The sequence below is a fragment of the Botrytis byssoidea genome (genome assembly GCF_014898295.1).
Source record: "Botrytis byssoidea strain MUCL 94 chromosome Unknown BBYS_015, whole genome shotgun sequence".
Taxonomy (NCBI): Eukaryota; Fungi; Ascomycota; class Leotiomycetes; order Helotiales; family Sclerotiniaceae; genus Botrytis; species Botrytis byssoidea.
In genome coordinates this window covers 945,813-973,408 of record NW_024065856.1, presented here as the reverse complement: position 1 = coordinate 973,408, position 27,596 = coordinate 945,813, and the positions used below count along the sequence as shown (strand labels likewise).

Genomic DNA, 27,596 nt, shown 5'->3' with positions numbered 1-27,596 from the left:
TTGTATTGTATTGTGTTGAGCTAGACTCCTCTTCTCTTTTCCTTTCGCTTCTTCTCTATACCCACTAACTACCCAGTACCTACCTATCATCCTCATCCTCTCTCAATCCCCTCTCCACTCCCCCTCCATCCCCCAATCTCCTCTCCCCCCAACTCCCCCCAACTCCCCCCATCTATCCCCCTTCCACCCTCCTCCACCTCAAATATAGTCCTTCCTCCCCTCCCTCCCCCAACAAAATCGTACCCTTCCAGTACAAGGTGAGATGGCCGAGTTGGTCTAAGGCGCCAGGTTAAGGTACTCAACACTTAACAATGCGATTGTTTACAATCTCCTGGTCTAGCAATAGGCGTGGGTTCGAATCCCACTCTCATCAGTCTTTTAAGTCTTTTTTTTTTTCCGTGTCAGATTGGGAAGGAACGATGGAATCTTTTACGTTTCGGGAAAGAGCGTTTTTTTTGGAGGGGTAAGTAAGTAAGTGTGGAAATGGAAGCAAAGGAAAGAAGGAGTGGGGTTGAATTTTTTTAATTTTTTTAATCCACAAATTGAGTGGATGGTTGGGTGGGGAAAAATAGATGATTGGTAAGTCCACATCCCGCCAAAATTATTATTCCCATACGAGTATATTGAGTTCATAGATGGATCATTAAGTACGAGGTACTTTAGATAAGTAAATACAGATACATGTATCAACAAAGTTATCAATTCAGTTGGACTAAATTCAATTCAATTCAATTCAATTCAATTCAATGAAAGTAAAAATCAAAATCAAATAAATTGGTCTTAATGACTAACCCCTTTATATCAAAATTTCCAACACAGCCAGGAAATATCTCATATACTCCTTCCTAATGCCAAAATGCTAACTACCATAAAAACATCAAACATCAAACATCAAATCCCAAATCCAAATCCAATTCCAAATCGCTAAACACCCTCGCTATGCTATGCTATACTATGCTATGCTATGCTACCTATATCCCAACCTTCTTAAAACAATCATCGTAGGACGCCTAACCATATAGTCTCTCCCATGCAAATATGTGGTAATATCACAGTGAATATACCACACCTAACCCATCCAAATCTCTATATAGTGTTTTTATCCATCCAATTTAGCGAATCCAAACGCCCATTTTATGAATCATTTATCTCCCCCCTTTTCCATCCCTAAATCGGTGCACTATCTCTCCTCTCTACTCCAGCTCTCTCATCCCTTGCACCTTCCTTCAATCTATCCAACACTACTCCCCTGACCAACCACTTCTCCATCTCTGGTACCAACTCTCCTATCCTAAAAGGTTTAGTAACAACACTATCCATACCCGCCTCTTTCGCTCTAGCAATCTGCTCACTCCTTGCATTAGCCGTTACAGCTATTACCGGTACTCTCCCTCTAACCTTTCCTTCTTTTTCCCATTTACGTATCTGTCGTACACAAGTAAGACCATCCATTATTGGCATTTCGAGATCCATTAATAAAATATTGCATGGAATACCTGACACGCCTTCTGGTAGAGTTGCTGAAAATGTGGACTTTTCGAGAAATTCAAGGGCTTCTAGACCATGATTTGCGACGCTCACAATACAACCTGCGCTATGAAGTTGTTTACTCAGGACCTAGAGAATAGTTAGCTTGAAGTTCTGAAACAAAAAAGTATGAGGGAATAATCTACTTTTTGATTGACAATGTTATCTTCTACGATTAGAATATGTTTTGGTGTTGAAGAAGCCGGACTTTGAGAACGACGGCTTCTTAAAGGATGGCGAGTAGGCCCTTTAACCCGAGCAAGAGAATTATTCGTAATGATATTATTTTGTGCTTGAGCATCCATTTGAGGAACAAAAGAATCTTTATCTTCAGGTGGATCACAACGACGGGTTTGAATGTAAAACGCAAAGGTACTCCCAACACCAGCTTTTGAGGCGACACCTATTTGGCCACCTTGAAGTTCTGTAAGTTCTCGAGAAATAAAGAGACCGAGACCGGATCCACCATATTGAACATGTGTTCGCGGCGAGGCTTGGGAGAATCTTTTAAATAAAAGATTGCGTTCTGTTTCATCGAGACCGCGGCCACTATCTTGGACTTCAATATGAAGATATACAATCTCTCCATCTCCCCATTCACTATCTGGCGTGTTGTCTTTGTGACCATTAGTTCTTGAAAGATAGACAAGACCTGGTGTGCTAGGAGGCTCGAGCGCTACGCTCACTGTGATGGCAATATTCCGTTTTGGTTGAGTTTGTGTGAACTTAATCGCATTTGTGACAAGATTGATAAGGACCTGTACTAATCTACTTGGATCCAGTTTGATCCAATCAATATTGAGTTCCTCGAATGTAGGTGATACATGAAATCTGAGCGCGACATCACTCTTCTGCAATTCTCCATCAAAGATCTTCAGTGCATTTTTGATGATAGGTAATGGCTGTACTTCGGTAGGAGTGACGAACAATAAATCGGAATCCAACTTGCTCAGCGTGAGAATGTCATCGATGATTCTTTTCTGATGTTGGGCACATAGTATGATCGTCGAGGCTGCATCTGCGTATCCGTGAACCGCCTCTCTTGGAAGAACAACATCATTAGTTCCTCCATCAAATTCCTTGACCGAAATTCCGATCATGTCTGCACATTGGATGATGGCTGATAGTGGGTTCCTCATCTCGTGTGATGTCATGTCAATAAAATTCTCCTGTTGACGCTTCAACTCAATCGCTTCAAGCATTTTCCGTTTCTGAAAATCTTCGGCCCACTTCTGTCGACTGATATCGGTCAAGCAACCCAAAACTCCAACGACAGTACCATCTGGCGCCTTTTCAGGATAAGCAGCTGCTATTATCCAGATTGGACCATCAATTTCTTCATCCCCGATTTTATCAGCCCCCTTGAAAAGTGCTCGTAACCGAATTTCAAAGGAGACAGGTTCCCCACCCATGAGTTTTTTCCATTGCACATCCATAATCGGCCAATCTTCCTCCATAAGCACATCGTACCAGCCCATTTTAGTATTGAGACTTCTGTCGTGTTCCGTTAAGTTATGATAAAGTTCGTTAGCATAGACTAATTTGCCATCAACGTCAGAGTGAAACATCCCAACTGGAGCTAGATCAGCCATTCTTCTGAAACGACTTTCAATCTCCGAGGCTTCATGAGCTTGAATTTCGAGTTTCTTTGAGAGCCGATTACGATCTTGGTAAGCATGTTCGGCAGCCATTCGACCACGTTGGATTTCATCTTCAACAAGTACTGCCGCAGCCATTGAAGTAGCGAGTTGTCGACTGAGAAGTTGTATGAATAATCTATAATCTTCATCATATTTCCGTCGAGCGTTGAGTCCAATGATGAGAAAGCCGAGAACGCTTTCTGTAGTAGCTCTAATTGGTAAGAAAACAACTGTATCCCATGCAAGAGTACCCTGAAGAGCAGTGGTTAAAGATGAAGGGATAGTGCCATCTTCTCGATGTAAGAGCGTAGGGCAATCTGATTTCACAAGGTCGCTAAAACTGGGTAGAAATTCCTCCATAGGGTTATCAGAATTTATATGTTTCGGTACATTCTTCCCTGCACTAGGAAATCTGACAGAGCCTTCCAGTACCCAGTTTGAGTTGTGACTTAATGCCGAAGATTCCGAAAGGGTCTCGTTAACGTCATTGCCGGCTGAGTACAGCAAAGCAAACGGTAAATCTGGATGGTCTGGTTCAAGCCCCCGTAGAAGCTGTTGCCAAAAGTCCTTGGGTTCTCGAGATGAAGCAATGAACTGCCCAAGTCGTAATAAAAATATCATCCTACGATCTGCAACTACTTGCCTTGTAGTGTCAAATACAGAATTGTAACTACACCTCAAATTAGCGCCTGTCTCAAACTAACGATCAAATTTCCGACTTACAAAGCAAGATGACTACCGTAGCTGTTGCAACTGAACGGTAAAATCGATAATGAATAATAGGTCTCCTCCAAGTATCCATGTCTTTCGATAAAAAATCTTGCATCATCCATGGTTGAAGCCTTACCAGTTTCATACGCCTTGTTGAACGAATCACTAAATGCGTCTTCAACTTCAGCCCATGCCTCTGAGAAGGTTTTGCCCATTATCCCTGGATGCTTCTGTCCTGTGACTAACATATATGGCTCATTGTACATCATAACTCTGGATTGACCCCAATACATTGCCGCAGGTCTTGGGTCTGACATGAGGAAATTGCACATTCTTCGTAGTTCAACCGGCCAAGAATCTATGGGACCAAGCTCCGTAGATGCCCAATCAAAATCGAGGAAGAATCGTACATGCGGTGACAATTCTACTATTGTGTCTGGCGCCAATATATCAAACGGACCAAGTGTAGTATCTCCCACTTCGAGTACCTCTTTCAAAGTAACTGGTTCTTGTGCTGGTGGAAATATTGATATTGTATCTTCCCGATGAAGCCGGTATGCCTCTAATTGAGATTCGAGTGAGGATCTAGATGCGTCGTCAGATTTTGACATGCGTCGTGCTTTCTGTGGCGAGAGAGTTTGCGATCGTTGAATGGTAGGTTTGTCCCCGGTCACGTCTATCCTTCCTCCTACATCTCCAGCAATAACCCTCCATCGATTTCTCATTGTCTGCGCACTCCACCTCACTCCACAATATAGTGTAACAGGTATTTTTCCATCGCTGAAATCACCTCCTGCCCATTCTAAAAATCCCCGATGCTTTTCATCCTTGGTTGCCGCACGCAGATCAAGAGATTCCCCAACTTTGCTTCCTAGCACTTGTAATTCTTTCAGTCGCGGATTCGTATATACCGGCGTTGTATTATCTGGATTCGTGAGGTCAAGTATAAAAACCGCTCTTTCGTCTGATTCGAGTAACTCGAGAACTCCTATACTGCTTAAATCATCTTGCGACCCGAGAGGACTTAAAATTGGGTCCACAGCTACCGAAGTACACTGTTTTGAATCTTTTGAATCATCATCTGCTGAGGAGGTTATGCCGAGCCCTTTGAGTATTGACGGCAGATGTTCCATTGCAAAGTTTTACTGTCACCTACTTTAGTTGTATGTCTTTCTTACTCGGGCGACAGTTTTGGCCAAACACCTAATCCCAAGCCCTTCCTCACTTCCAGGCCGAAGTGATAGGTATAGCAATCGAAGGGCAGGGCACTCAGCTCTGGTCGAAAGGAGAGTCGAGACTTTATTGTTGTGTTATGGTGGGGTAGTTTCGTTACTCTGTTTGGGCAAGTATGATTGAAGATCACAAAACAAGGAATGCAACGAAAGGTTCTGATAAAACAACAGCGACATTCCTACAGGAGTAACATAGCGATAGACTGTTGTAAGTTGTAGACGGTGATAAGTAAGAGTTTGAGTTACGCACTCCTGGTCGTGTTCTTTCTTTAGTGGATTCGCTTTCTGGGGAAATTTTGACAGCCTTTCCTAAGAGAGCATACGAAATAAAATCCAAAATTCTTTTGTACGCAGTGGATACGAACGTGATAGAGTTTGACTAGGCACAAAATCGTATATATCAAAAACTTCTTTCTCCCAAGGTTTTTTTTGGGAAACATCAGACGAAGCAGAGAAAGAACGGATACGTTTCCGACAATATGCGTATCAGCCAATCCGAAATGTTATCGGGACTTAAAAAAGTCAAAAAACTTGCTAACTTTGCTTGTTCTGTGGGTCGGTTGCAGTTTAGTAGAATGTAAGGGAAACGGGAACGTTATATCTTCATCCAATTACCATCGCAACCGAATCTTGTTTTCACGAATGGGCGGTACATGCGGCTAACTTTACCTTACTTTCTTCGTTCTCAAAGGAAGATTAAATGCCAATTGCGATCTGACAATCGTTGAATAGGTAGTGCAATCGTCTTTCAACTAGTCTTGCATCTCAGTACCTAGGTGTCCACGGGTACCAATGAAGTGTATGTAGAACTTGGAGAGACCAGTTCTGATGTCAATATTTCGGTGATGATTGTGCAAAATGAAGTAATAGATCGCTAACAATTCGATGGCACGAGCTGTCTTGTATCTTTTTTCCTTGACTGGGAAATCCATGTGTTTTGGGTTTGAATTGAAGGAGATGCAAAGTTTTGAATTACAAATTTTGATATATATTGCTGCCCGCAGATGTGGCTGGTGTCGCCCAAGTTGATAAATATTTTGTCGATCTATATGTAGCACAGCCACCCGAGAACCTTTTCGAGATATCAATCCGTCTCAAGATATCTCTTCTATTATCCGTCTTTCTGTTGCATGCATTACTGACCCGGTGAAGACTGTGAGGGCGACTCGTACGGCATTATTCATTGTCAATAGATAGAGATGCTAGGTCAGCTCTCCAGCTCAGGCATCCAGCCACGTAAGTAAAAATGAATATACAAATAGACATGCACCTTTTTGACAGAAAAGACTTATTAAGAGTCATGGTTAGAGGTAGATCTAGTGATGGAAAAGGAGCGAATTTATGATGAAGATATCTATTCATTGACAATATAGTGTACTTTAGATGTGTTTGAATCTAGATTCCTCTCTATCTCAATTAAATTCCTCAAAAAGTGCCACCATCTGCTCGTGAAACCAATCCTCTTCCTGTATAGGAATTGCATGCCCATCACCTTCTCGAATTTCCGCTCTACCTGGTTGAATAAATGCCATAAGTTTCTCGCCATGAGGAAATGATATAAGTCGGTCGAGTGTGCCACTATGTGGGATGTCAGTCTTTATTCAGTCATCAGAACATCGAATCTATCAGCTCATCAATTAGTTAAAATACTTACTGCATGACAGCGATTCTGTCTCTTCCCACTTTGTCCCCTAATTCTTTCAATTGCCCAGGGCTCTTGTGGTGCCAACCAGCAGCAATAGCCTGGAGTAGAAATCCGTATGTTTTGAAAGCTTTAGGATCGAGTCGTTTGGTTAATTCGGCAGCGGCAAAGCGCTCGTAGTTGGTAGAGAAGTGTGCATAGGGGAAAGGATGACCTGGTGGTGGTTCAACCAAGGGGGTTGATTCCGAAGGTAGATGGGCTAATTTTGATGTCAGGTCTCTGGAGTAGAGGAAGTAGAGTCGTGGCAATGGAATGAAATAAAATGGCGGATTTGAGTGTATCATATGAGCAAAGAGAGTAATAACTCACTAGTATCTGGTAATGATAGCCACGACGCAGGAAATAACGACAACGACGCATCCAAAACAGATCGATCAAGAGGCTTGGGGACAAACATCATAACTCTTGTGCGCAGATTTTCGAAGAAGCTAGTCGTATTCTCGATATAAGGTGCTGTGGAAAGTAAGTTGAGAGTAGCAATTCGATTTGGTATCATCAATGCCTATATGTCAAATGAGTCTTGAATGGTATAATTAATAAGACATTTGGAGACTCGCCAGTTCTTGTGCAATCATTCCACCCATACTAACTCCGGTGATGTTAAGTTGTCTGTCCTTCGTCCAACCTAAATGGTCGAGTAGCTCGATACAATCCTTGGCCATTTCCGAGGTAGAATATCGTAGGATGGGGGTGTCTGATCCGCCCATACCTCGATTATCAAATACCAACGAGGAATATTTATCTCCTCTCTCGTGACCAAAGTATAGGGTTTGTCTTTGCCATGTCGACTTGTTAGAGCCTAAGCCCATAATCCACTGGATGAAAATTCCAGATTAGCATATTGATGTATGAAACACGTGACCTAATTGAGACCAAGTTTCGTCTATCAAGTCAAAGATTTGCAGAGATGCAAACAGTGCCGGCGATAAGGCAGAAGAATGAACAGAAGCATAAGCAACATTAATGTACGTGTCTCAATACTCTTGAGCTTTGAGCTACCCATTCTTCGCTCCCAATTCTGCCATGCACTTGCATGTGATATACGTTACACCAGAGTCCAAGATTGTCCACTTACCACAACCTTCGTCTCTCCACTGCCATGAACCTCCCAGTCTATCTTGAACGGTCCTCCTCTACCAACTCCAATTGGCAACTTTCCACTCTGCGTTGGGGTGAGTCTCCATATTGTATCTGGGTAGGATTTATGTGCGAGGATTTCAGCCACACTTGGACGTTTATCTACGGGTGGTTCACTGGAAGAAATTGACAATTAGTTCTCATTCCTTTGACAAAATTTCACATATCTTCGGTGCATATCTTCGATGCTTGGGGAATTATACGTTTCACTCATTGTATTTTGAGGTGGGTTTGACTCGGCTTGGATTAGTTTCAAATTTTGTCGATGTGTAAATGGAAGGAACCCATTGCCCAGCGGTAGATCTGAATATATCATGTGATCTTGCTCGATCATATCAAAATCACTTAATCAAGGTTTTTTAATTTTTACATCAAAGTTGATTACAATCACAATCATTTCAATTGAAATTTATCAGAACGCTTCAGCTTGAGGTATTTTACATGATTCCGGTCTCAATCAAAAGATATGGTGACAATGGGCTTTGCCCGGAGACATTTTCATTACTATCTATATTTCTTTTGGCCTCTGTATAGCGTTTATATATATATATGTATTTTCAATTATTTTTCGTTTTCGTAAAATATACATGATTATAGTCTACTTGATCCTTTGATTGATCAAGGTCTGGTTCTTTTGGAATTGGCATCTAATCTCCAGGCCGAACGATCATATGATGCCGGCCAGACACCATTCTTTCCGGGTGCTAAAATACCCTTGGGGTCAAGAGCGTTCTTGATCTTCTCGTTCAACTTCATCTGCGCATTATCATTCCAACCATAAGTTTCTGCAATCTGGTCCATCAAGGCAATATGAGTTCTATATTCCCCCCATCCGTTATCGGCACAAACTTGAATGAGCTCACGAATGAGCTTGTGGGCGCGGCGTTTTTGATCCTCATCTTCACGGTCAAATACTAAGCATACGATATGATGCATCTCGCGCATACCGATGGTGAATGTTCCGAAAAAATCAAACCCTGCCTCTAGTGTCATTTTTTGAGTGAGAGCATACTGCTTGCTTGCATCTTCACCACTGATCTTAGAGATAGGTGAGAAGAAAAGATGGGCACCATTGGGAAGCCAGTCTACCCAGGAAATCTCATCAATCGTTGGAATACCTTGTAGGGTTTTTGCACGAATGTGAAGAACGCACTTCTCCTTAATATCTTCCGGGAGGAAGAATTTGGCACCTTCAATAGTTCCAAAAGCGTCCTTAACCACTTGCCAGAGGACATCGCGTACAGGCTTGGGGCCGTATAAAGCGCCATAGAAGTTCCAGCGTCCAAGGTTGAGCTTCTTGGCTATGGCATCTAGTTCTTCTTCATTAAGAGGACGATCAACATCGTAGTATGATTTTTTGGTTCCCATCACTCCTGCGTCAAGCAGAATATGTCGGATTGAAGGAACGTTCTGAATGACCATCTGTAATCGCAGGGGTCGGATGACGTCAACGATCTTTGGCAAGTCGGTATCCTTTGGAAAAGTGATGAGATAAGGTTGATAACCTCTCGGATTTGGCATAAGCTATTACCTCGGTTAGTAAAGAGTCGTGGCGCAAGAACGGAGGCGTTCATATGACTTACCCAAATGCCCATCTTCGTCACAATACCAAGGTTGCTTTGTGAAAAGATACCATCGTTGTATGGCCCGAAACCATAAGGAAACAACTAGAATATGATGAGCTTGAAACACTTTTAAGTCGCGTCCTTAGACTAAGCATACCTGCCAACACTTGTTTCCTGGTTGTTGATCCAATCTTCCGCCCTCAACTGTTGGTTGCGTTGGATCGGGTAAAGCACCCATGCCTGTCCTGATAAGCTCTCCGGTAGGAAGCACGACCTCGAGACCACAATGCATCATGAAGTGATCTGCTTGGAGCATTAGTAAGTGTCCCGTTCTCAGATCCGAAATATCACAAACCTCCGTATGGAGTATATCCTACACCACGCTCAATAGTGTTTCCAACGACAGAACCACCACCCAAATCCGGCGTGTCAATCCAAAGCTGATCGTCTAGCTTCTTCTCCTTCAGGTAGTCGTATAGACCGAAGAATGTTACACCTGGCTCTAATAGTGCATATGCTCCTTCACTGTTGACTTCTAACACTTTGTTCATGTTTTTGCCCATATCCAAGCCGATGCTGCCAGGAACCCTTGGAGCTGCTCCTCCATATCCTATGTTTCTGCCAATTGAGAATGGCCAAAGCGGAATCTCGTACTCATTGCAGAGTCTAACAATTGCTTGGACTTCTTCGACATTGCGGGGTGCAATGGTGGCGGATACGACGAAGTAATCTTTGTCGAAGAGGTGGTACATATCGTGCGCTTTGGAAGGGTCAGTGTAGAGCTCCTTTGTGAGCTCTTCTTTCTTCTTGATAATGATGACATTCTCGGCACCAGTTGTTTTTTCAGCATGAGAAATGAATTCTGCGAAATTCTCTGAAGTAGTTCCTGGTGGCAGGGCAAGAGGATCGTTCGCTGCTGGTGTGGTAGCTGCGTTTGGTACACGAAGGGCGAGAGGGGTGCCAGTGGTAATAAGAGGGGCCGCCATATCTTTTGACTTGCGAGGAAATAATGCGGATTAAGATGTTAAGAAAAATGCCTTGAATTAAAAGGAGGGAATCAATTCAGGAAGAAACAAATAATCGGATACGCCAACGAAGAGATTTATATACGTCGAGAAACACAAAAGTGCTTTCAACTTCCCGGGCTTGTTGTCTACTCTGAGCCTGCCTGCAAACCACTAGACGGGGTAAGTTCCTATCGAAGAGGCATGATCTTCCGCCAAATGTTGCCTCCCAGTGGGTCACACGGAGAGCAACCCTCAATTCGCGAATAGCGACAATCACGCGGTAGTGGGGTTATGTTCTGAAACATATGGAAGAGACTCCAAAAACAGGCGCTGACGCCAGACCGTTAATTGAAGACATTGCTACGGGAGCTCGAAGGTTGATCTATATATCGCGAATGTGACAAGGAGGGGTTTATGTAGCACCAGTTGTTGAACAGTGTTTAAACTTTGCGATGACATGCACTACTAGCATGGCGATACTACACTACAGAAATTCCGCATTATTCTCCCCTCGTTTGGAAGTAAGCAAGCCTCGGTCCACAATAGCTCAACGCATTGTGGAGTGCTAGTAATACCCCGTTTATATTATATATGGGGCTAAAGCCCGTTCTCATATATCTGTGGAGCTATGCACTCTGCGGGATGAAGATGCAGGCTTACCAAGTGGGAACTTGCCAATTTAGTGCACGGCTTTCCTTTCCTCTTCTTTGTCGCAATTTTATAGTGGATATGGAATTGGAAGTCTCCATCCTACTTCTCTCGGAATGGTGTACATCTCTGGTATTCTGCTTCTTATGTAAGCCGAATCAACACGCATTAATCGTGTCATGAACATGGAGAGTCAGGAACTGCTTCACTTTCGGAACGATGAAGAGATTCCGTATGCCAATTGCGGGCCGGATACCCTGGCCCTTGCAACTTTCCTTGCAACCTATCGAGGGATCCTTGGAAGCTGCAGTACTCTGCATTCTTGATGTCGATATCAAAGGCCATTTGAAAGAAAAAGCAATTTTTACCTAGCTGGACGGAAAACTGTCAATCACTTAATTTTCAATAATCTTTACTGAATTGGACTATCAATGTTCCTGTTTATGAGTTTAGTCACAATAATAAAACGATTATAGTGTACGAGTACAGCTATTCTAAAGTCTCTCAAATTCAGAACAACATTTTATATTGTTGTTCAATTTCGGAATAACAATATTGCTTTTCAAGAATTTTGGGGTTGGAGAGTTTGATGTGGCGGTTAACTTGTCCAGCTAGAGCTTTTCCAAAGGAAAACACCCCAAAAGCAATGCCAGTGCGAAACAAGTCATTGGGTTGTTAGAATTTACTTGAATTCACACCATATGTACCTTCCTTTCAGAGTCTCATTATTTATCCGTAGGTCTAACTAAGGCTTCTTAGTATCAACAGATGTGGGAGAAAGTTCGGAATTTTCAACGGACAACCGACTTTTATTAAGTAATGTAATTGCCGTAAGTAGTTCGTCACAATCCCTAATATCCAAAGGTTTCTGATCAGTGATTAGTCTCCACATTTCAACTTCACATACGTATATAGTATATCAGTCCCTGATCCAATTCTGACACGGCTCCACTGAAAACCATTCAAGTAGCATCTCTTAACAAGCGACTAGCCCCATCAACCACTACAGAAGTTCCTATTACCATTGTTGGAACCTTTTTAGGGTACCCGCGATAGGCTCACATCTTGGGATCGACTCAGCTTGATTTCGTGTAATACTATCCGCCACCGGGGATGAGCTTTCCCGTTGGATTCTTCATGGTGTTTACTTACAAGCAAAGAAGAAAACATGCAGCACGAGTTGCCTCAAAAAAGGAACCAGTCAAAAAGTGCCGCTCATCAACATTCATAAAATTTAACTTCCTATTTTCGGGCCCCTAGTTAAAACTCTGGCCAACATGCAGACACTGAGCGAATAAGCAAGTTCTAAATTTGTGTTCGTCACGAAGATCCCCTCTGGATCCCCGACTTTGCTCCCTATGCAGAGAATTACTTTTTCAATCTTTATATTACTTGAAGAAAGAAAGGGAAAGGTCCATATTTCAAATGGAACCCCATTCTTCACAACATTTCGTGTCCTATTAGCAAAAGTTTGTTGACAAATATCGACACTGCACAAACTCTCTATACCACGAGCAACTTAATATATTCACAGCAATAGTATCGGACAGTACATTTCTAGTGAAAACTCACCAAAGGTAGTCATTCATTACGTCTAGGGCGTACCAGCCCGCTGGCACGATGGGTCACTTGTCAGCTTTAGGTCCTATCATTATCTTGGTGATGTGGATTGAGACATTCGCTGCAGCCGTTTTTGTAGGGCTGCGGATGTACACTCGATACTATATCGTTCAAGCTACGGGTTATGATGATTGGCTTATTGTTGCCAGTCTTGTGAGTGTTAACTGCCAACCTATCTTTTGTCAGGCTCAATACTAATGAAGTGATTATCATAGGTCTTATTCGTGGCATACACCTCTTTCTGTACGGCGGCAGCCATCCAGGGATTGGGATCTCATTTTGCCGATATTACGCCTGCTCAGTGAGTTATCTCAACCCTTACAGGTTAAGCAGTCTATGCTTAACTCAGTTTGAATGTTCTGATTACTATATCATCATTTATTTCTCGATGGAGACCTGGTGCAGTCACTGCACTGAGATATATGGAAGAGCAAGAACTGATTCCCATGCGTTCTAGATTCGTCATGTCGAACAAGATGGAAATCGCTGGTCAAACATGCAATATCATTGCCATCGCCACCAGCAAGTCCGCGGTAGCTGTCTTTCTCCTGCGCCTCGTCGTTGTTCCCTGGCATAAAATCTTCCTTTGGGTTTGTATCATCAGTACATTTGTTGTCTGTGTCTCCTGCGCCATTCTCGACTTCTTCCAAAGCTCGCCCATTGCGGCAGTCTTTGATCCATCACTCCCTCATACTGTCAACTTCAATTTCACAGCGAATGCAATCTTCTCGGGAAGCTATACAGCGATGATGGATTTTACTCTGGCGTTGTTTCCATGGTACTTTCTGGCGCCTGTTCAACTCAAAAAGAAGGAGAGGCTGACTATTTCCTTCGGCCTCACGTTGGGTGTCTTGTAAGTTCTTTTGGATCAGGAGCTGTGGAGAACTTCTTGAATTTGATACTGATGGAAAGTTCATCTAGTGCGGGAATGTGTGGTATTGTTCGAGCTATTGAGCTAGGAGGTCTGGCATCTCGGACTGATTATACTTGTAAGTTTTCAAGCACCTTTCACTAAAAATTACCACCATGCCAAAGAAACAAGATTCACACCACTCCATAGATGACACAGTCCCACTCATTCTCTGGGGCTCCAGCGAACTTCTTGTCGCCATAGTATGTGCATGTATCCCTGTCCTTCGACCACTCTACAAGCGACTCCGAGGCCAAACGAAGTCTTCCGACGAAGGAAGTGGTCCCTACGCCAACAAAAGCGGAAGCAAAGTAGGGGGCGGATATGCGTTAAGTTCATTGCGTCGCGATGAGTTCTCTGCAAATCAAAGGAGTCGAGGAGGTGGACAATCAAGTTATAACACGCAAGTGAATAGTGAGAGGAATACGTCGGGGATGGATAATGGAAGTGATGAGAGTATATTGAGAGAGGCATGGAGATTTGGAATTAAGGAGACGGTGGAGGTTGATGTTACTTATGGGAGAGAGGGGGTTATTGACGAGGAGATGGGGGTTCCGCGGGGCGTGAGCGTGCGCGGGGGGAGTAGTGATGTAAGAGAAGGAGAAAGGGCTCCGAGTGTACATGGCTTTTGAAGTCCTTCAATTCGAGGAATGGGTTGGGATCGATATGATATTCATGGATGGGTAATGATGATTAGAGGGCCTTGAAATATACTACGGTACTGGCTAGCATTCTTGGGGTCTGCATAATGATGTTGTGGCGTTTAATGGTTACGTATCTGGATGGTTTATCAGAGATATATACATGTATAGATGGACCAAGGGACGATACAAGAATTCCTTAAACGAGCAATCGAATAATTCTGTTTGATGTCCGTCTATTCATTCATCCAGTTACTTATTCACACATTCAAGTCAGCTACATCAATGATCAAATCTCTCGAATTTTCCTCTCGCAAGAAACCCAATTCGAAAAGTTGAATTGTGGTAGCACGGTTCGCATACTGCTCAGTTCATACCAGCTCAGGATCTACATACAATCAAAAGTATATGGACGGACCAGGTAATCATGGTGATCATAAATTCCCATCCCTACCTACGAGCCTGCTCAAAAAGGATTGCGGGAACTAAAGAACACTAAATACGGAAGGGAAGGACTTGGCAGAGAAAACGGAAAGGCACTAATTGGATCTCAGGATGAAGAAGACTTTTGGGTTTTGATTATCGAATTCTTGAGGCAAGAGTTACAGTAGATTTGGAGACTAAAATAATAGTTTCGAACCAATTGGGTCCCCGTTTCCATAAATGTCATTTACTATGTATGCATGGTATCTGGAAAATAATATGCTGGAAGTTAAAAGGTGGCGGACTCAGAATTTGGCAGATGATTCAGTGCCAGAAAGCTGGGTGGAAGAAAAAAAAAATGCAAGAAGGACATACAACAGCGGGGATTCGCTGGTGGTCACCCACCCAACTACTAATCCACCGATCTGAAGCTTGTGTATGGCAGAGCGGACGGGATGCCCAATTCTCTTCAGTCTATGGTCGTATGTGATGGAGAATAAATCTTTAAAATATATATTGATTATTTTACAAAGTGAGGAGTGATGAGACCATTGAGAGAAGCGTTGCTAACAGGAGAAGTCGTGAGAGATGCATACCTTCATGCTCCTGCTCCTTTCAAATCATTCGAAGGAAGTGAGGACTCAGAGGAGAGAAGACCTGAAGACGAGTGAAGACGGATTTCGAGTTCCACACATACATCGAAAAGATGAGTGGGCAAAGGGTTCTCCTGATTCCAATCAAAATACTGCCTCACTCCTCCATTCCCAATCCACGCACCGTAATTTTGAAGTAGACCCGTCGTTGTTTCATCAGAAAATACTTGGTCATACGAATCTGCCGTCCTGGATTCCTCACCAAAAATGCAAACACGGTTCAATTTCCACTCCCAGCACACCCCCAGCTCTCGAGCCCATTTAGCGGGTCTCAAAATATTTGGTCATTGAGTCTTGAATATCCCGTCCCTAGTGGCCGTTACGCCCGCCCGCGAGCTCCGGCGTTCTGAAATTCATTAGCACCGCCGGGTGTCGAGAGTGGGGATGTGGAGTCGGAACAACGGTACCCCCCTTGCCCGCACAATTCAAACCCAGTTCCATGCGCTGCGCAGTGGTGACTTGTAAGTATACCGTGGCCACCGCTCCGTATATAGAAGGGTTCATTTACCAACTGAATGTCCCTCCCAAATCTGCTATACCTATTTCTGCGATGTTTTGACAGCATTCCTTTCTTCAGGGGCATCCAAAGTTGAATCAACCCTATTATGCGTTATTGAAGCCGCATGAAGATTAAGCACCACAAGGGCGGTGACCATGGATCATTCTACTATCATCGTCGATCAAATGGCAAATCCGGATCTTGAGAAGGATAACAGAAGGGTGGGACGCCGCAGCAATGAGACGAGATTGCGTTAGTAGAATGTGTAAAGATGGGATGCTAATTCTGGGTTGGGAATACCACAAGCTTATCAGTACATGTGAAACAAATAGGAGAAAATGGGTGGCAGGAGGGAGACTTTGATGATCTTTTCCTCCATATGAGTTCTCTTAATTTGTTGTACTATCATTGATCCCACTTTCAGATCCGGGATCGTTTCCTCACTTGCCGTATGGAAGCATCACAAACAGTCTCCAACTTTGTCAGAAATCATCTAATCCAATGCATAACTTTTTCAACGCAGTACGCATAAACAACAAGAAACAGTAAAGACCTCGTTTAGGGAAACCCTTGGTACAATTCCCAATCATGTCAACATAAAGTCCTCCGTTTGGAGATCACCGTTCATGATTTCTCCATCCATAATTCCATGAACATAAGCTTCTCCAATTAACTCCCACCTATCTTCTCCAATACCCCTTAACACAAAAGGTTGGATCATTCCAAAGATAATGACTATAACATCTCCAGGCAATGAGTGCCCAGGCACAAGACCTACATATTCTTGTTCTGATATGAACGGTCTTCGATTTTGCTGATAGCTCATTGCATTTTTGTACGAAGCATATGCAGCCGTCTGGACACACCTGATATGTTCCTCAGTATTTGCATCAAATTCTTCTTCGCTCAAATGGTTGTCCGTAATACTTCTCGCATTATCGGAGTAGAGTTCTATACTGCGTCGAAGATCGTTGTAGCCCATTAAAGAGGTATGAGAAGCGCGAGTGCGGAATGCGAAGGAGTCGGTCTGGTCTGCGCAGGGAATGCGCCAATTTGCTCCGAACCATTTCATTTCGTCCTTCGGTAAAGGGGATGCAGCTTCTCTTGCATCTAGGGTCTGAGCTTCCTCACAGAAATGTGTTATTTCATCAAAATATCGCATGATATTGGCGTGGATTGCTAAGTATTCGTCGGTAGTACGGGATATGATACCCTGTCTGTTATCGACAGTAAACAAACTTCCAATGGTCATAATAGTACCGACTCTAACACCTCTTAGTCCAATGATCCTCTGATCTTTGTCTTCTGATACAGGGACAACCGAAAGTTCAGATTGACCCGAAGCAGAGAAGAGAGCTGCTTTCTTAGTCTCACAAGATGGTTCTAGCAGTGTGTTTGTGAAATCCGGAACCCAACTAGGAAGACCTTTCAAAGTTTTGGGTTGTTGATCCCATGCCAACAAATCCCCGTTGCCTTGTACCAACAGTTTTCGAGAAATAGATGTGAATATCTGTACTGTCTCTTCATCCGAATCGATGTTCGTATATATGGGTTGAATGTCTAAAGATTGGGCATCGGAAGCCATTCCCAACAATCCATAAATCCTATCTCGAGGATATCTTGCCTTTCTGACCAAATCTTTCGAGGCCTGAATACAACCTCTTTCTAACAGTTTGACAAGAGGAGATCCACCGGTTTTGCGATGATGTTTTCGCGTCCCCAGAAGTCGGTTCAGGCTTATAGGGGCTGTACTTAGACATCTTCCAATATCTTGAAGAATTGGTGATACAATGGGGTCGTGGGCTGTGTTTCGGAGGCCGTATGTGTGAATAATCATTGCAGATTGCATGGTAAAGAAAATCCAAGCTGCTTCGAACCAAGGATGGAATGGTATAGTCTTTTGACCACACATTATCATCAACTCTTTACCAAGGCAAAATTCCTGCATGATCCAAAGCCGATTCCAATAATCTCGACTTCCTATTTCATGCCAGCCGAGAAATGGGAAGTCAAGGCCAACATCAATGGCAAGTTGATAGAGCGAGCGTTTCACATTAGCAAGCGGATCGCTTATTTTTGGACGATTAAATCCATATCCCTCTTGATCTTCTCGAATGTAAAATTCACAATCTCTCATACTGTCCACGGTAACAGAAAAAATCCCTGCATCATACGCAGCTTTTCCTATAGTCAGAGCCGCGTCCATGGCCTCGTCAGTTCTAGGAGTTCCTTCGCCTAGAAATACATCCACAGTATTGGCACAACTGTAGATATCTCTCATCATTTTGATTTGTTCTGCCTTCTCTTCTGGATTATTCTGATTGATACATATTGCATCTGCCCAGAGAACCATTGTTTTTGTCTCATGCCGAAATGCCTTCAAAGCCTGTTCCAAACTAATGGTAACTTCGACATCTGTCTCATCGAGCAGAATTTGTGCTCGAGGAAGATCAGGGTCTCCCCAGCAGTAAGACAAAGCATGATAGTCTGGAATTTCTCTTAAAGATACTATGTGCAGAGTGCAGGAAACTATGGCAACGTCAGTAAATACAACACGCATTGTTGTGATCTACTTCCTAATTACCTGTAACAAGTTGCTCGGGTAGCCTATCAGAAGTTGGCAGATCTGTGCGGCTCTTTGGGAGGATGTGTAACACTCGAATTTGAAGTTCCTGAGAATTTATAGGAGTGTACTGATAAGACGCCATCCTTTCAAGAAGATATCAATGTACCAACAATATAGATAATAAGAAAAAGACTAAATTGCATCTATAACTTGTTGAAACTCATTTTAAGCTCAGCTGGACACCAAGGAATGCCGACCGGAACCTTGCAGACGCCTCATTCCAATCGTTGTTACCGACAACTCAGCTATGCTGCTGCGATTAGCCTGGTACTCGAAAAAGTAGGAAGAATAAAGCTATATTAGTGAAGGGGATGTGGTCAAGATATTTGTGGTTGATGGCGATTGAGAACCTTCCGTTATCCAGCAATTAACAATCAGCAATGATCAAATCGAACCGCCCCGACGATATATAATACATAACAATTGTTATAGCCAACTTGGACCCGGAAACTCAGCAGAATTGCACTTGATCCAAGACAAATCAGAAAATGGATTTCCTGTCAGTTAGAACGTGCCCCTCATCATCATTCGGAAGCACAAGGTCATTGTGGCCAGAGCCATTCTATACACAAAAACATCGCGTATAAAGAAAGTTAGTTCAAGTATTGACACCAAATATCAATCAAACCCCCGTGGTACAATGCTAGAAGACGAATATATCAATTGACCTGGCTATGTTGGACATCTGCAATAGTCAGATTAGGCCATTCCTGAGAAGTTTAATCAAGAATCACCTTTTCCAGAGTCTGAGACTCAATCGAGTAACGTAATTTTGAGACCATATTATCCAGCATGTATTGCAGCTGTTACAGCAATACTAAAGAAACTAATAGATGAATATGAGACAGTCAAGTAATTACCGTGAGGCAGGAGAATGTCGAAATAACTCAAGAGAAGTTTTTATGATAATGATGCTCTTTGGTAAGCTCCCGGTGAGCACTCGAACGACACGTGAACCAATTTCGGCATGAAATGAAGAAGCTCGTTTGGCCGCTAATGGGATGGAACACGGATTATGTAAGCACTCCGTCATTGACTGTCTCTTTGTAAACATCTTATTGCTGTTCAACATTGGATCGTAATACAAATTGATACGATGTATCTGAAACAGAAGTAAAGATGGGACAATCTCAGTCTGGTAGCAGTGATAAACATGTTACAACACAGCAGCTGAGTCATGAACTGGTAAGTTTGCGATTTATGGAAGCTCCCCTCTTCAACGTCCAACCACTTTGGAGAACTTGTAATAATTGCTATTTAAGGCTCGGAAATTCGCAAAACGTTGCTTTACACCCCTAGAGTTGTTCTCATTCCAGGATGTTTTCAAAAGTCTTGCAGATCATCAAGATGGAGTCGCATATCTCAAAGAAGATACTATCGCACGATTCCTGGAGATTCCGGATATACTAGGCGCTTCCCCGATTATATTCCAGATGGTATCTTACCTCGGTGCTTTTCCATTCGGTCAGGATGCGCCAGCAGTCTTGGGATTTGAACAGATGATTATGGTGGTAGTAATCATGACGGAAAGATACCAGAGGGTATTGAAGAAGGGCAACAGGGATCGGACAAAGCTACTATTTCGAAGTCTGGCGGTATACGATAGAAGGGAATCTCGCGCGGGGATTGAAAATGAAGAAGATAAGGCGGACAGAACGTCTCCGCTAGTACAAGGAGAGAATGCTGTCAAAAAAAATGCAACAGGATTCGCTATCGATGAAGCTGTGAATGATGACGATGAAGAGGAAGATGATGACCTTGCTTTAGCTGCACTTGAGTCACTGGACGCCATTGAAGTATTTCGTCACGGAGATCCGCCCATAGCCCAAGCTACGATTCCATCCGATAACCTTAAAAAATTGATTATGCTACTCCTATTGGTAGCGCCATTAGGAATCCAAGAGAGTTTAGCTCACCATACCGAAAGACTCGCCAGATCACAATTAGAAAGTCTTCGAAGAACAGCGGACAACATTCTTGCAGCTTTTGTAAATGTGGAAAAATTCCCCGGCGTTAAAATACATCAATTCAACACTGTGATACCCATTTCATTGCCTTTTGTATTCAATGGATTCAATGCTCTGTTCGAACACTTCTTGTTCTCTAAGAACATTGATTTCACAAAACGAAAAGATTCTTCAGAAGCACCGCCTCCATTACCTTTAGATGCTGAAATAGATCAGCCTCTTCTCCCACAAATAGGTGAGATACTGGATCTCAATGTTTTGTCGCAACTCTCCTTCTTCCTTCCCGGGGATTCTCTCTTCCGACGTCTTCGACTGCTCTATTCCGGTGGAGATGCTGGATTTTCTATGGGTTCTTTCGAGACAAGAGTGTTCAATTGGCGTGCGCCAACTATCCTTTTGGTCGCTGGAAACAGAATTGAAGATTCCCCCACTGGTGGACAGGAAAGGAATTTTGCAGACACGTTGCCGCCCAAACGATTTCCCAATAGTGGTAAATCATCCAGAGTTGTCTTTGGAGTCTATCTCTCACAGCCTTGGAAACAAACTCATAAAGAGTGTTTTGGAGACACCGACACACTGCTCTTCCAGCTCGAACCCGTCCATGAGGTCTTTCACGCTTCGGTGATTAACAAGGATTATGTGGCATTCTCCAAACCTCCATCAGCCCATCCATGTTTATCCTTTGGATGCCCACATCCTAAAACGAAACAGACGGCTGGACTATCTACTCATGTGAACCTTGGCGCTGTATCATTATATCTAGATTCTTCTTTTGAATTTGGTGTTTTTACACACAACTATTCATCTGGTGGAGGTGCATTCCACAACAGTGAGACCAGACGTACAGATTTCCAAGACCGATTTGAAATCGAAAGTTTAGAAGTCTGGGGTTGTGGAGGCGATGCCGAAGCTCAGAAACAAAAGGAGATGTGGGCCTGGGAAGAAAGAGAAGCGGAGGCGAGGAGAAAGATTAATTTAGGAACTGGTGATATTGAAGCCGATAGGGCGTTGCTGGAAATGGCGGGGCTTATTGGAGGGAATAGGAGTGGTGGTTCTATGAATTGATGGGTTGAGCTTGGAGTTTTGGAAAGCATTTAGTAGGAATGGATCGGGATATTTGAAGCATGAACGGCGTGGAAACTTAAACATTTGGAGGGATATGTTCTTGCGAGTTTGGGTAACTTCACTCAAATAATAGATCTGGATTCTAGATACTTTGGATATGAAGAGCATTGCAATTTTACTATATAAACGACCCACGACCAATGTTAAAATAAAATCGATAAATGAATGGAGTTTGTACATTTCCGTAACCCATAAGTTATACATATCCGATAACCATACCAAACACCAAACCTCAATGCTATACTTCCCATACATCCGTTTTAGTCGCAATTACTACCTAGTACATCTCTCATTTCTTTCCCCACACCAAACCACTCATCTGTTCCCTGACTCCACCCTTCGTCTTCTCCCCTTCCTCCACTGGCGCATCCGTTACCACAGCCTTTGGTGCCGGTCTTCCCTCCGCTCTTCTCCTCCTCTCATCCCTCGCCCTCCTCATTTCTTTCTCCTCTTCATCTCTGGCCTCCAATTCTCTAATCCAAGCTTCATTCTTCTCCTTAGCTTTTTGTTCCGACAACACTCCCTCAAATTCCTTGCGCTTCTTACGATCGGAATCCCAGTACATGGATCCAGCAACCATAGCCAAGAGAGTAAAACCTTGCGCGTAGATACGTGCGCGAAACATGCGTTGAGTGCGGTTGTGGTCGCCGGCTCGGATGGAGCGGGTTGCGCCGACGAGAGCGAGGGAGGTGAGTATACAACCTAGAAAGGGAATTGGTCAGTATAAGAACATTGGGGGAAGTGAAAGGAGGAGAGATGATGTACCCAGAGGAATGAGAGGCTCTTCTTTGAGACGACGGGTTAATTTCTGCCAGCGATTTTCTTCATAGAAATCACTATCAGGCCATTAGCTATGAATGAGTAAACAAAAGCTTTCTATTAAATTGGCACATACGTGTTGCCATCGAAAGACGACGGCAATGGAGTATTGTTTGACATTTTTATTGATTAAAATACCTTTTTGCGATACTAAGGTATTTATAGATGGTGAATCTGTGAAGTTATTGATGTTCCAAAGCTTTATCAAAAGCTTTGCCCCTCCAAATGCATCGAATCACAATGCAACCTTAGGTCGTGATATCATCGGAATTCAAGCATCCCTGCAAAAAATAATTGGAGAGTACCAGCTCCGATATCGAAAGGTGGAATCCAGCAAATAAAACAATATCAAACTTTATGACTCGATTCTCAACAACACCAAAGAAATTTACTCAATTGGAAATTAATACATAATTTCCAGATATGGAGAACGGAACAGTAACGAATGGAGAGAAAACTCCAAATCACCCACGAACTCCAAGTCTTACTTCCTTTTCTTTGACGGAATATTCAGCAAATCCATCACCACCATCAGAAAGTACACAATCAAAAGTTAGCAGCATTGTTCCGCAGGAATTTATTCTGCCAAATGGATATCCTGATGTAAGTATTCTCAATCGTGTTTCAAGACCTGTAACTGATCAATTGATTAGTATCTACGATTAATCCTCACTTCTCGAGTCTATGAAGCCGTCAATGAGACCCCGCTCACTCCAGCCGTCAACCTCAGCAATCGATTAGAATGCAATGTTTTATTGAAACGCGAAGACCTGCAACCGGTTTTCAGCTTCAAATTGAGAGGCGCATATAATAAAATGGCACATTTAGATCCGAAAGTTAGTTGGAAAGGTGTGGTTGCATGTTCAGCGGGAAATCATGCACAAGGCGTTGCGTATTCGGCGCGCAAACTCAAAATGCCTGCTACGATTGTAATGCCCGAAGGAACACCCAGTATCAAGCATCTCAATGTAACGAGATTGGGAGGATCGGTAGTATTGCATGGGCCGGATTTCGATGCTGCGAAGGAGGAGTGCGGAAGATTAGAGAAATTACATGGATTGACGAATATTCCACCGTTTGACGATCCATATGTAATTGCAGGTCAAGGTACGATTGGCATGGAACTTCTCAGACAAACAAATATTCATAAATTGGAGGCTATCTTCTGTTGTGTGGGTGGTGGTGGGTTGATTGCGGGGATTGGCGTTTACGTCAAGCGTATTGCTCCGCATGTGAAAATCATTGGAGTGGAGACTTACGATGCGAATGCTATGGTACAATCTTTGGCAGCTGGAAAGAGAGTTTCATTGAAGGAAGTGGGATTGTTCGCTGATGGAGCGGCAGTAAAGACTGTGGGAGAGGAAACATTCAGAATATGCCAAGAGGTCATCGATGATGTTATTCAAGTCACTACAGACGAAACATGCGCAGCTATTAAGGACGTTTTCGAAGATACGAGATCCATTGTCGAACCAGCTGGAGCCCTTGCACTCGCAGGACTTAAGAAATATGTTGCGGCCAACCCATCTCCCGATACTTCTCGAAATCTTGTAGCTATCGCCTCTGGAGCAAACATGAACTTCGATCGTCTTAGATTCGTTGCCGAGCGTGCAGCTCTTGGAGAACGTAAAGAAGCTCTCCTTAGTGTCAGCATTCCTGAAATTCCTGGCGCCTTCTCTGCACTTATCAAAGCCGTCATGCCACATGCCGTCACCGAATTCTCTTACCGATATGCCACAGATGAAGTAGCAAATGTACTCATTGGTATTTCTCTCACCTCTCCTGCATCTCAAAGAGACGAAGAGCTTCAATCTCTCCTCAATCGCATCTCATCCAGTGGCATGTCACCTGCTGATCTCTCCGGGGACGAACTTGCCAAATCCCATATTCGCTACCTAGTGGGTGGACGTTCCGGAGTACCAAACGAACGACTCTACATGTTCAACTTCCCTGAAAGACCAGGTGCGCTTGAGAAATTCCTCACTACTTTGAGACCGAGATTCAACATAAGTCTTTTCCAATACCGCAATGCCGGAAGTGATATCGGAAAGATTCTGACGGGTATCCTGTGTCCGGATGATGAAGTCAAGGATTTGGAGAGATTTTTGAGGGAAATCGGATATCCTTGGACGGACTGTACAGATTCACAAGTCTTTAAGACGTTTTTGAGATCGTAAATTCTGATTTATGGGAAGATTGAAGGATTATGATGATGAGAGATACATGAGCGGTGAATATTTACCATTTATGGGCGGAATTATGCATTATGTTAGCTCGGCGTTTTGGGTAGTTCGTTGCAGATAAAAGTCATTGGACATGGCGATGACTTTATGGCGTTGCATAGATTATAATCAAAGATATCGTAGATTTCATATGTGATTCTTTGGTGACTGAACTTTCAAATTGGTGTAAATACTTGAGGAAATATAATTTTTTTCTCGACGTTGGACTGACCGACCAGGAATTGAAGCCTCACCGGGAGTTTTCTGTTCACAATTCAACTCTGTAAACCTCATTTTGGTGTATCATATTTTTCAGAAATGTTACTCCACGGAAGGAAATAGCGTAGTGATGAGGTGATTGACAAAATTTATCGCGAGGTTGGAAATTAAGAAATGATTTATTCTCTTACCGTCTGGTTGAAGATAATCACATGCTAGCTTACCTTTGAATCTGCAACTTCTTCTTTGGTCGCATACTTGTACTTAATCCATATAGGAAAGAGCGAAAAACGACAATCTGGAATCAATTGTTGTAGCCCAATCCGATCCAATTGAATTCAATGTAGTACAACATAATACGTACCTTCATCACACAACGTCGAATGAAACATTCCTTATCTCTTTCAGAATAAAACGCATGCATGGACGGTGATATAAAACCACCCTTACTTCTACCCTCCCACTGTCAGTCTCCTATTCTGTCAAGTAGGATAGAAATAGAATATAATGCATCCTCTCGCTTTCTTCTTTGTAGGATATCTCATACTCTTTATAACCGCCAATTTGCATTCTCTCTACGATACATGGACCTCTTCAACCCTCTACTGCGTCCGCGAACCATATACCATCACTAGTCTTTCTTCTGATACTCCCAATCCGAGATGTTTCCGCGTTAGAATCGATGTGATAACGGAAATTCTTGAAAGAGTACCAAGCGCAGAAGAAGGCGAAAAAATTGTTTGGTTGAATGGATATGTGTTGCCTGGGATTATTGAATCGCATGGGCATATTTTGCAGTATGGAGAAATGCTCGAGAGTGTGAGCTTGTATGAGGCGGAAAGTGTGGATGATGTGAAGAGCAGGATTAAAGAGTGGTTGGGAAGACACGAAGGAGAAGGTTATGGAGGCAGGGAGAAATGGATTAGGGGGGTGGGATGGGATCAAGCTCATTTTGGAGGCGTGATGCCGACAGCTGTATGAATCCATCTTTCTGTTTTTCTATTTGGTAAAGAAGTCTGGCTGATGAAATTTCTAGAAACAACTTGCTGAAGACCCAGAGCTGAAGGATTTGTATATCATGCTCGATAGGGTTGATATACATTGTGTGTGGACTTCAGAAAAGGTCCTCTCCCTTCTTCCTGATCCTCTACCTGAATCGCCTCCGGGTGGCGAAATTATCACGAATCCTGGACCTGGGGTCTTTTGCGATAATGCAATGGATAACTACATCTATCCTCTCGCACCCAAGCCAGGCGCGTCTCAAAAAGTACGCTGGCTTAAAACCGCAATGGAGGAGTTGAATAAAGTAGGTATTACGGCTATGAGCGACGCTGGTATGCGTATGGAAGATGTGAAAATATTGCAAGAATTGGCTAGGAGAGATGAATTGACGGTTAGAATTCGTGTGATGGCTGAGTGTGATGAGAGAAATACTTTTTGTCATCAAGAGTTGCGAACGGTGAAAGTGATAAGAGATGGATCTGGTGGAGGTGATATGCTATTGTTTGGAGGAATCAAACTCTTTGCGGATGGAGCTTTAGGCTCCTGGGGTGCGGCATTGTTGGAACCATATTCAGATAAACCTGAGACTAGTGGAATGATGTTGATCAACGAGACTGAATTAACGGAAGTTGTTAAGAAGGTATTTTGCTACTTCCCTTTTCTTTTGTCAATAAGACTAACTGATTCTTCGAGTTCTTCGAATGGGACTACCAAATCAATATTCATGCTATCGGCGATCGAGCTAATAGAGCTGCTATAAATGCATTTGAAGCGGTCTTGGGATCTGATTGCCATGGTTGCAACCAAGAAAAGAGGTTAAGGATTGAGCATGCTCAAATTATAGTACGTTCCATATCAAAAGTTGATGCTTTTCTAACACACTTCCCAGCATCCTGACGACCAGATACGCATTGAAAATATGGGAATTCTTCCCAGCATTCAGCCAACACACGCTACATCTGACATGGCCTATGCATCATCCCGTCTCGGAGAGGAACGACTTTCCGATTTCGCTTATCGTATGCGATCGTTCTTCCCTCCTGCTCATAACAACACATCAACATATCCTGGGCCAGTCCTTGGTTCTGATTTTCCAGTCGAACCGCCGAATCCTTTTCATGGTATCTATGCCGCAGTAACTCGTCTCAATCCTAAAACTGGGACTTCACCCTCTGGAAAAGAAGGTTGGTATCCGGAAGAAAGTCTTAGTATTGAACAGGCAATTCATGGTTTTACGCGCAACGCGGCTTGGGGTTGGAAATTGGAAAATAAAATGGGGGCCATTGAGATTGGAAAGTGGGCAGATTGGATTGTGGTCGATAGGGATGTGATGGGGATGGAAGGTCAAGAGGTGGAGGGATTGAGAAGCTTGAATGTGTTGGGGACGTGGGTTAAGGGGAAAAATGTTTGGGCAATGGAGGAGAAAGAAGTTATGGAACTTGATCAGCTTTATCAGAAGGGTGATAGGGTCTGGATTGGTTTGGCAAGGTTGGCGAGGAGTTTGACGAGAGGGTTTAGGGAAATGTTGGTTTGGGGGAGGAAATTAGAACTTTAGAAAATAGTTGGGAAGGAGAGAGGTGGGATGTATGGGATTGATTGCCTTAGATAAGGAGCGTGTATAGATTGAGGGAAAATTACATCGATAAGGGAAAGGGGGGGAGAAAGGGGAAAGGATAATCAGAAAAGAAGAGACCTCCCCCA

At 43.2% G+C, this 27,596-nt stretch overlaps 9 protein-coding genes across 9 annotated transcripts; 4 read left to right on the top strand and 5 right to left on the bottom strand.

Annotated features, from left to right (window-relative positions):
- Positions 1 to 1,167: 1,167 nt before the first annotated feature.
- Positions 1,168 to 5,011, bottom strand: EAE97_007769 (uncharacterized protein; the record flags this gene model as incomplete). Its single annotated transcript, XM_038878283.1, has 3 exons — positions 1,168 to 1,617; positions 1,674 to 3,837; positions 3,891 to 5,011. 3 exons carry the CDS (start codon positions 5,009 to 5,011, stop codon positions 1,168 to 1,170), a joined length of 3,735 nt encoding a protein of 1,244 aa, XP_038731121.1.
- Positions 5,012 to 6,522: 1,511 nt separating this feature from the next.
- EAE97_007768 (uncharacterized protein) lies at positions 6,523 to 8,163 on the bottom strand (the record flags this gene model as incomplete). Its single annotated transcript, XM_038878282.1, has 6 exons — positions 6,523 to 6,688; positions 6,765 to 7,011; positions 7,122 to 7,314; positions 7,370 to 7,627; positions 7,888 to 8,065; positions 8,153 to 8,163. 6 exons carry the CDS (start codon positions 8,161 to 8,163, stop codon positions 6,523 to 6,525), a joined length of 1,053 nt encoding a protein of 350 aa, XP_038731120.1.
- A 404-nt stretch (positions 8,164 to 8,567) lies between these two features.
- EAE97_007767 (uncharacterized protein) lies at positions 8,568 to 10,500 on the bottom strand (the record flags this gene model as incomplete). The annotated part of the gene is made up of 4 exons (XM_038878281.1): positions 8,568 to 9,473; positions 9,533 to 9,616; positions 9,672 to 9,817; positions 9,870 to 10,500. 4 exons carry the CDS (start codon positions 10,498 to 10,500, stop codon positions 8,568 to 8,570), a joined length of 1,767 nt encoding a protein of 588 aa, XP_038731119.1.
- Positions 10,501 to 12,789: 2,289 nt separating this feature from the next.
- Positions 12,790 to 14,331, top strand: EAE97_007766 (uncharacterized protein; the record flags this gene model as incomplete). The annotated part of the gene is made up of 5 exons (XM_038878280.1): positions 12,790 to 12,942; positions 13,005 to 13,090; positions 13,247 to 13,642; positions 13,711 to 13,778; positions 13,850 to 14,331. The coding sequence occupies 5 exons, from the start codon at positions 12,790 to 12,792 to the stop codon at positions 14,329 to 14,331; spliced, it is 1,185 nt and encodes a 394-aa protein (XP_038731118.1).
- Positions 14,332 to 16,501: 2,170 nt separating this feature from the next.
- EAE97_007765 (uncharacterized protein) lies at positions 16,502 to 18,623 on the bottom strand (the record flags this gene model as incomplete). Its single annotated transcript, XM_038878279.1, has 2 exons — positions 16,502 to 18,444; positions 18,500 to 18,623. The coding sequence occupies 2 exons, from the start codon at positions 18,621 to 18,623 to the stop codon at positions 16,502 to 16,504; spliced, it is 2,067 nt and encodes a 688-aa protein (XP_038731117.1).
- Positions 18,624 to 19,579: 956 nt separating this feature from the next.
- EAE97_007764 (uncharacterized protein) lies at positions 19,580 to 21,726 on the top strand. The gene is made up of 2 exons (XM_038878278.1): positions 19,580 to 19,726; positions 19,804 to 21,726. The coding sequence occupies exons 1-2, from the start codon at positions 19,661 to 19,663 to the stop codon at positions 21,571 to 21,573; spliced, it is 1,836 nt and encodes a 611-aa protein (XP_038731116.1). The 5' UTR covers positions 19,580 to 19,660; the 3' UTR covers positions 21,574 to 21,726.
- On the bottom strand, positions 21,727 to 22,652 carry EAE97_007763 (uncharacterized protein). The gene is made up of 3 exons (XM_038878277.1): positions 22,529 to 22,652; positions 22,399 to 22,469; positions 21,727 to 22,335 (listed from the first exon to the last, which is right to left on the bottom strand). Exons 1-3 carry the CDS (start codon positions 22,570 to 22,572, stop codon positions 21,923 to 21,925), a joined length of 528 nt encoding a protein of 175 aa, XP_038731115.1. The 5' UTR covers positions 22,573 to 22,652; the 3' UTR covers positions 21,727 to 21,922.
- Positions 22,653 to 22,875: 223 nt separating this feature from the next.
- EAE97_007762 (uncharacterized protein) lies at positions 22,876 to 24,629 on the top strand (the record flags this gene model as incomplete). Its single annotated transcript, XM_038878276.1, has 2 exons — positions 22,876 to 23,055; positions 23,106 to 24,629. 2 exons carry the CDS (start codon positions 22,876 to 22,878, stop codon positions 24,627 to 24,629), a joined length of 1,704 nt encoding a protein of 567 aa, XP_038731114.1.
- A 771-nt stretch (positions 24,630 to 25,400) lies between these two features.
- EAE97_007761 (uncharacterized protein) lies at positions 25,401 to 27,450 on the top strand (the record flags this gene model as incomplete). Its single annotated transcript, XM_038878275.1, has 4 exons — positions 25,401 to 25,868; positions 25,930 to 26,535; positions 26,589 to 26,738; positions 26,785 to 27,450. The coding sequence occupies 4 exons, from the start codon at positions 25,401 to 25,403 to the stop codon at positions 27,448 to 27,450; spliced, it is 1,890 nt and encodes a 629-aa protein (XP_038731113.1).
- Between the last annotated feature and the right edge of the window lie 146 nt (positions 27,451 to 27,596).

Bases quoted from the DNA above. Each gene is read 5' to 3' on its own strand.
- EAE97_007764 (XM_038878278.1), top strand. From the start codon at position 19,661: ATGGGACAATCTCAGTCTGGTAGCAGTGATAAACATGTTACAACACAG. The intron at 19,727-19,803 runs GTAAGTTTGCGA...TTGCTATTTAAG, and splicing joins AGCAGCTGAGTCATGAACTG to GCTCGGAAATTCGCAAAACG.
- EAE97_007763 (XM_038878277.1), bottom strand. From the start codon at position 22,572: ATGTCAAACAATACTCCATTGCCGTCGTCTTTCGATGGCAACAC. The intron at 22,470-22,528 runs GTATGTGCCAAT...ATGGCCTGATAG, and splicing joins TCGTCTTTCGATGGCAACAC to TGATTTCTATGAAGAAAATC. The intron at 22,336-22,398 runs GTACATCATCTC...TTCCCTTTCTAG, and splicing joins AGAGCCTCTCATTCCTCTGG to GTTGTATACTCACCTCCCTC.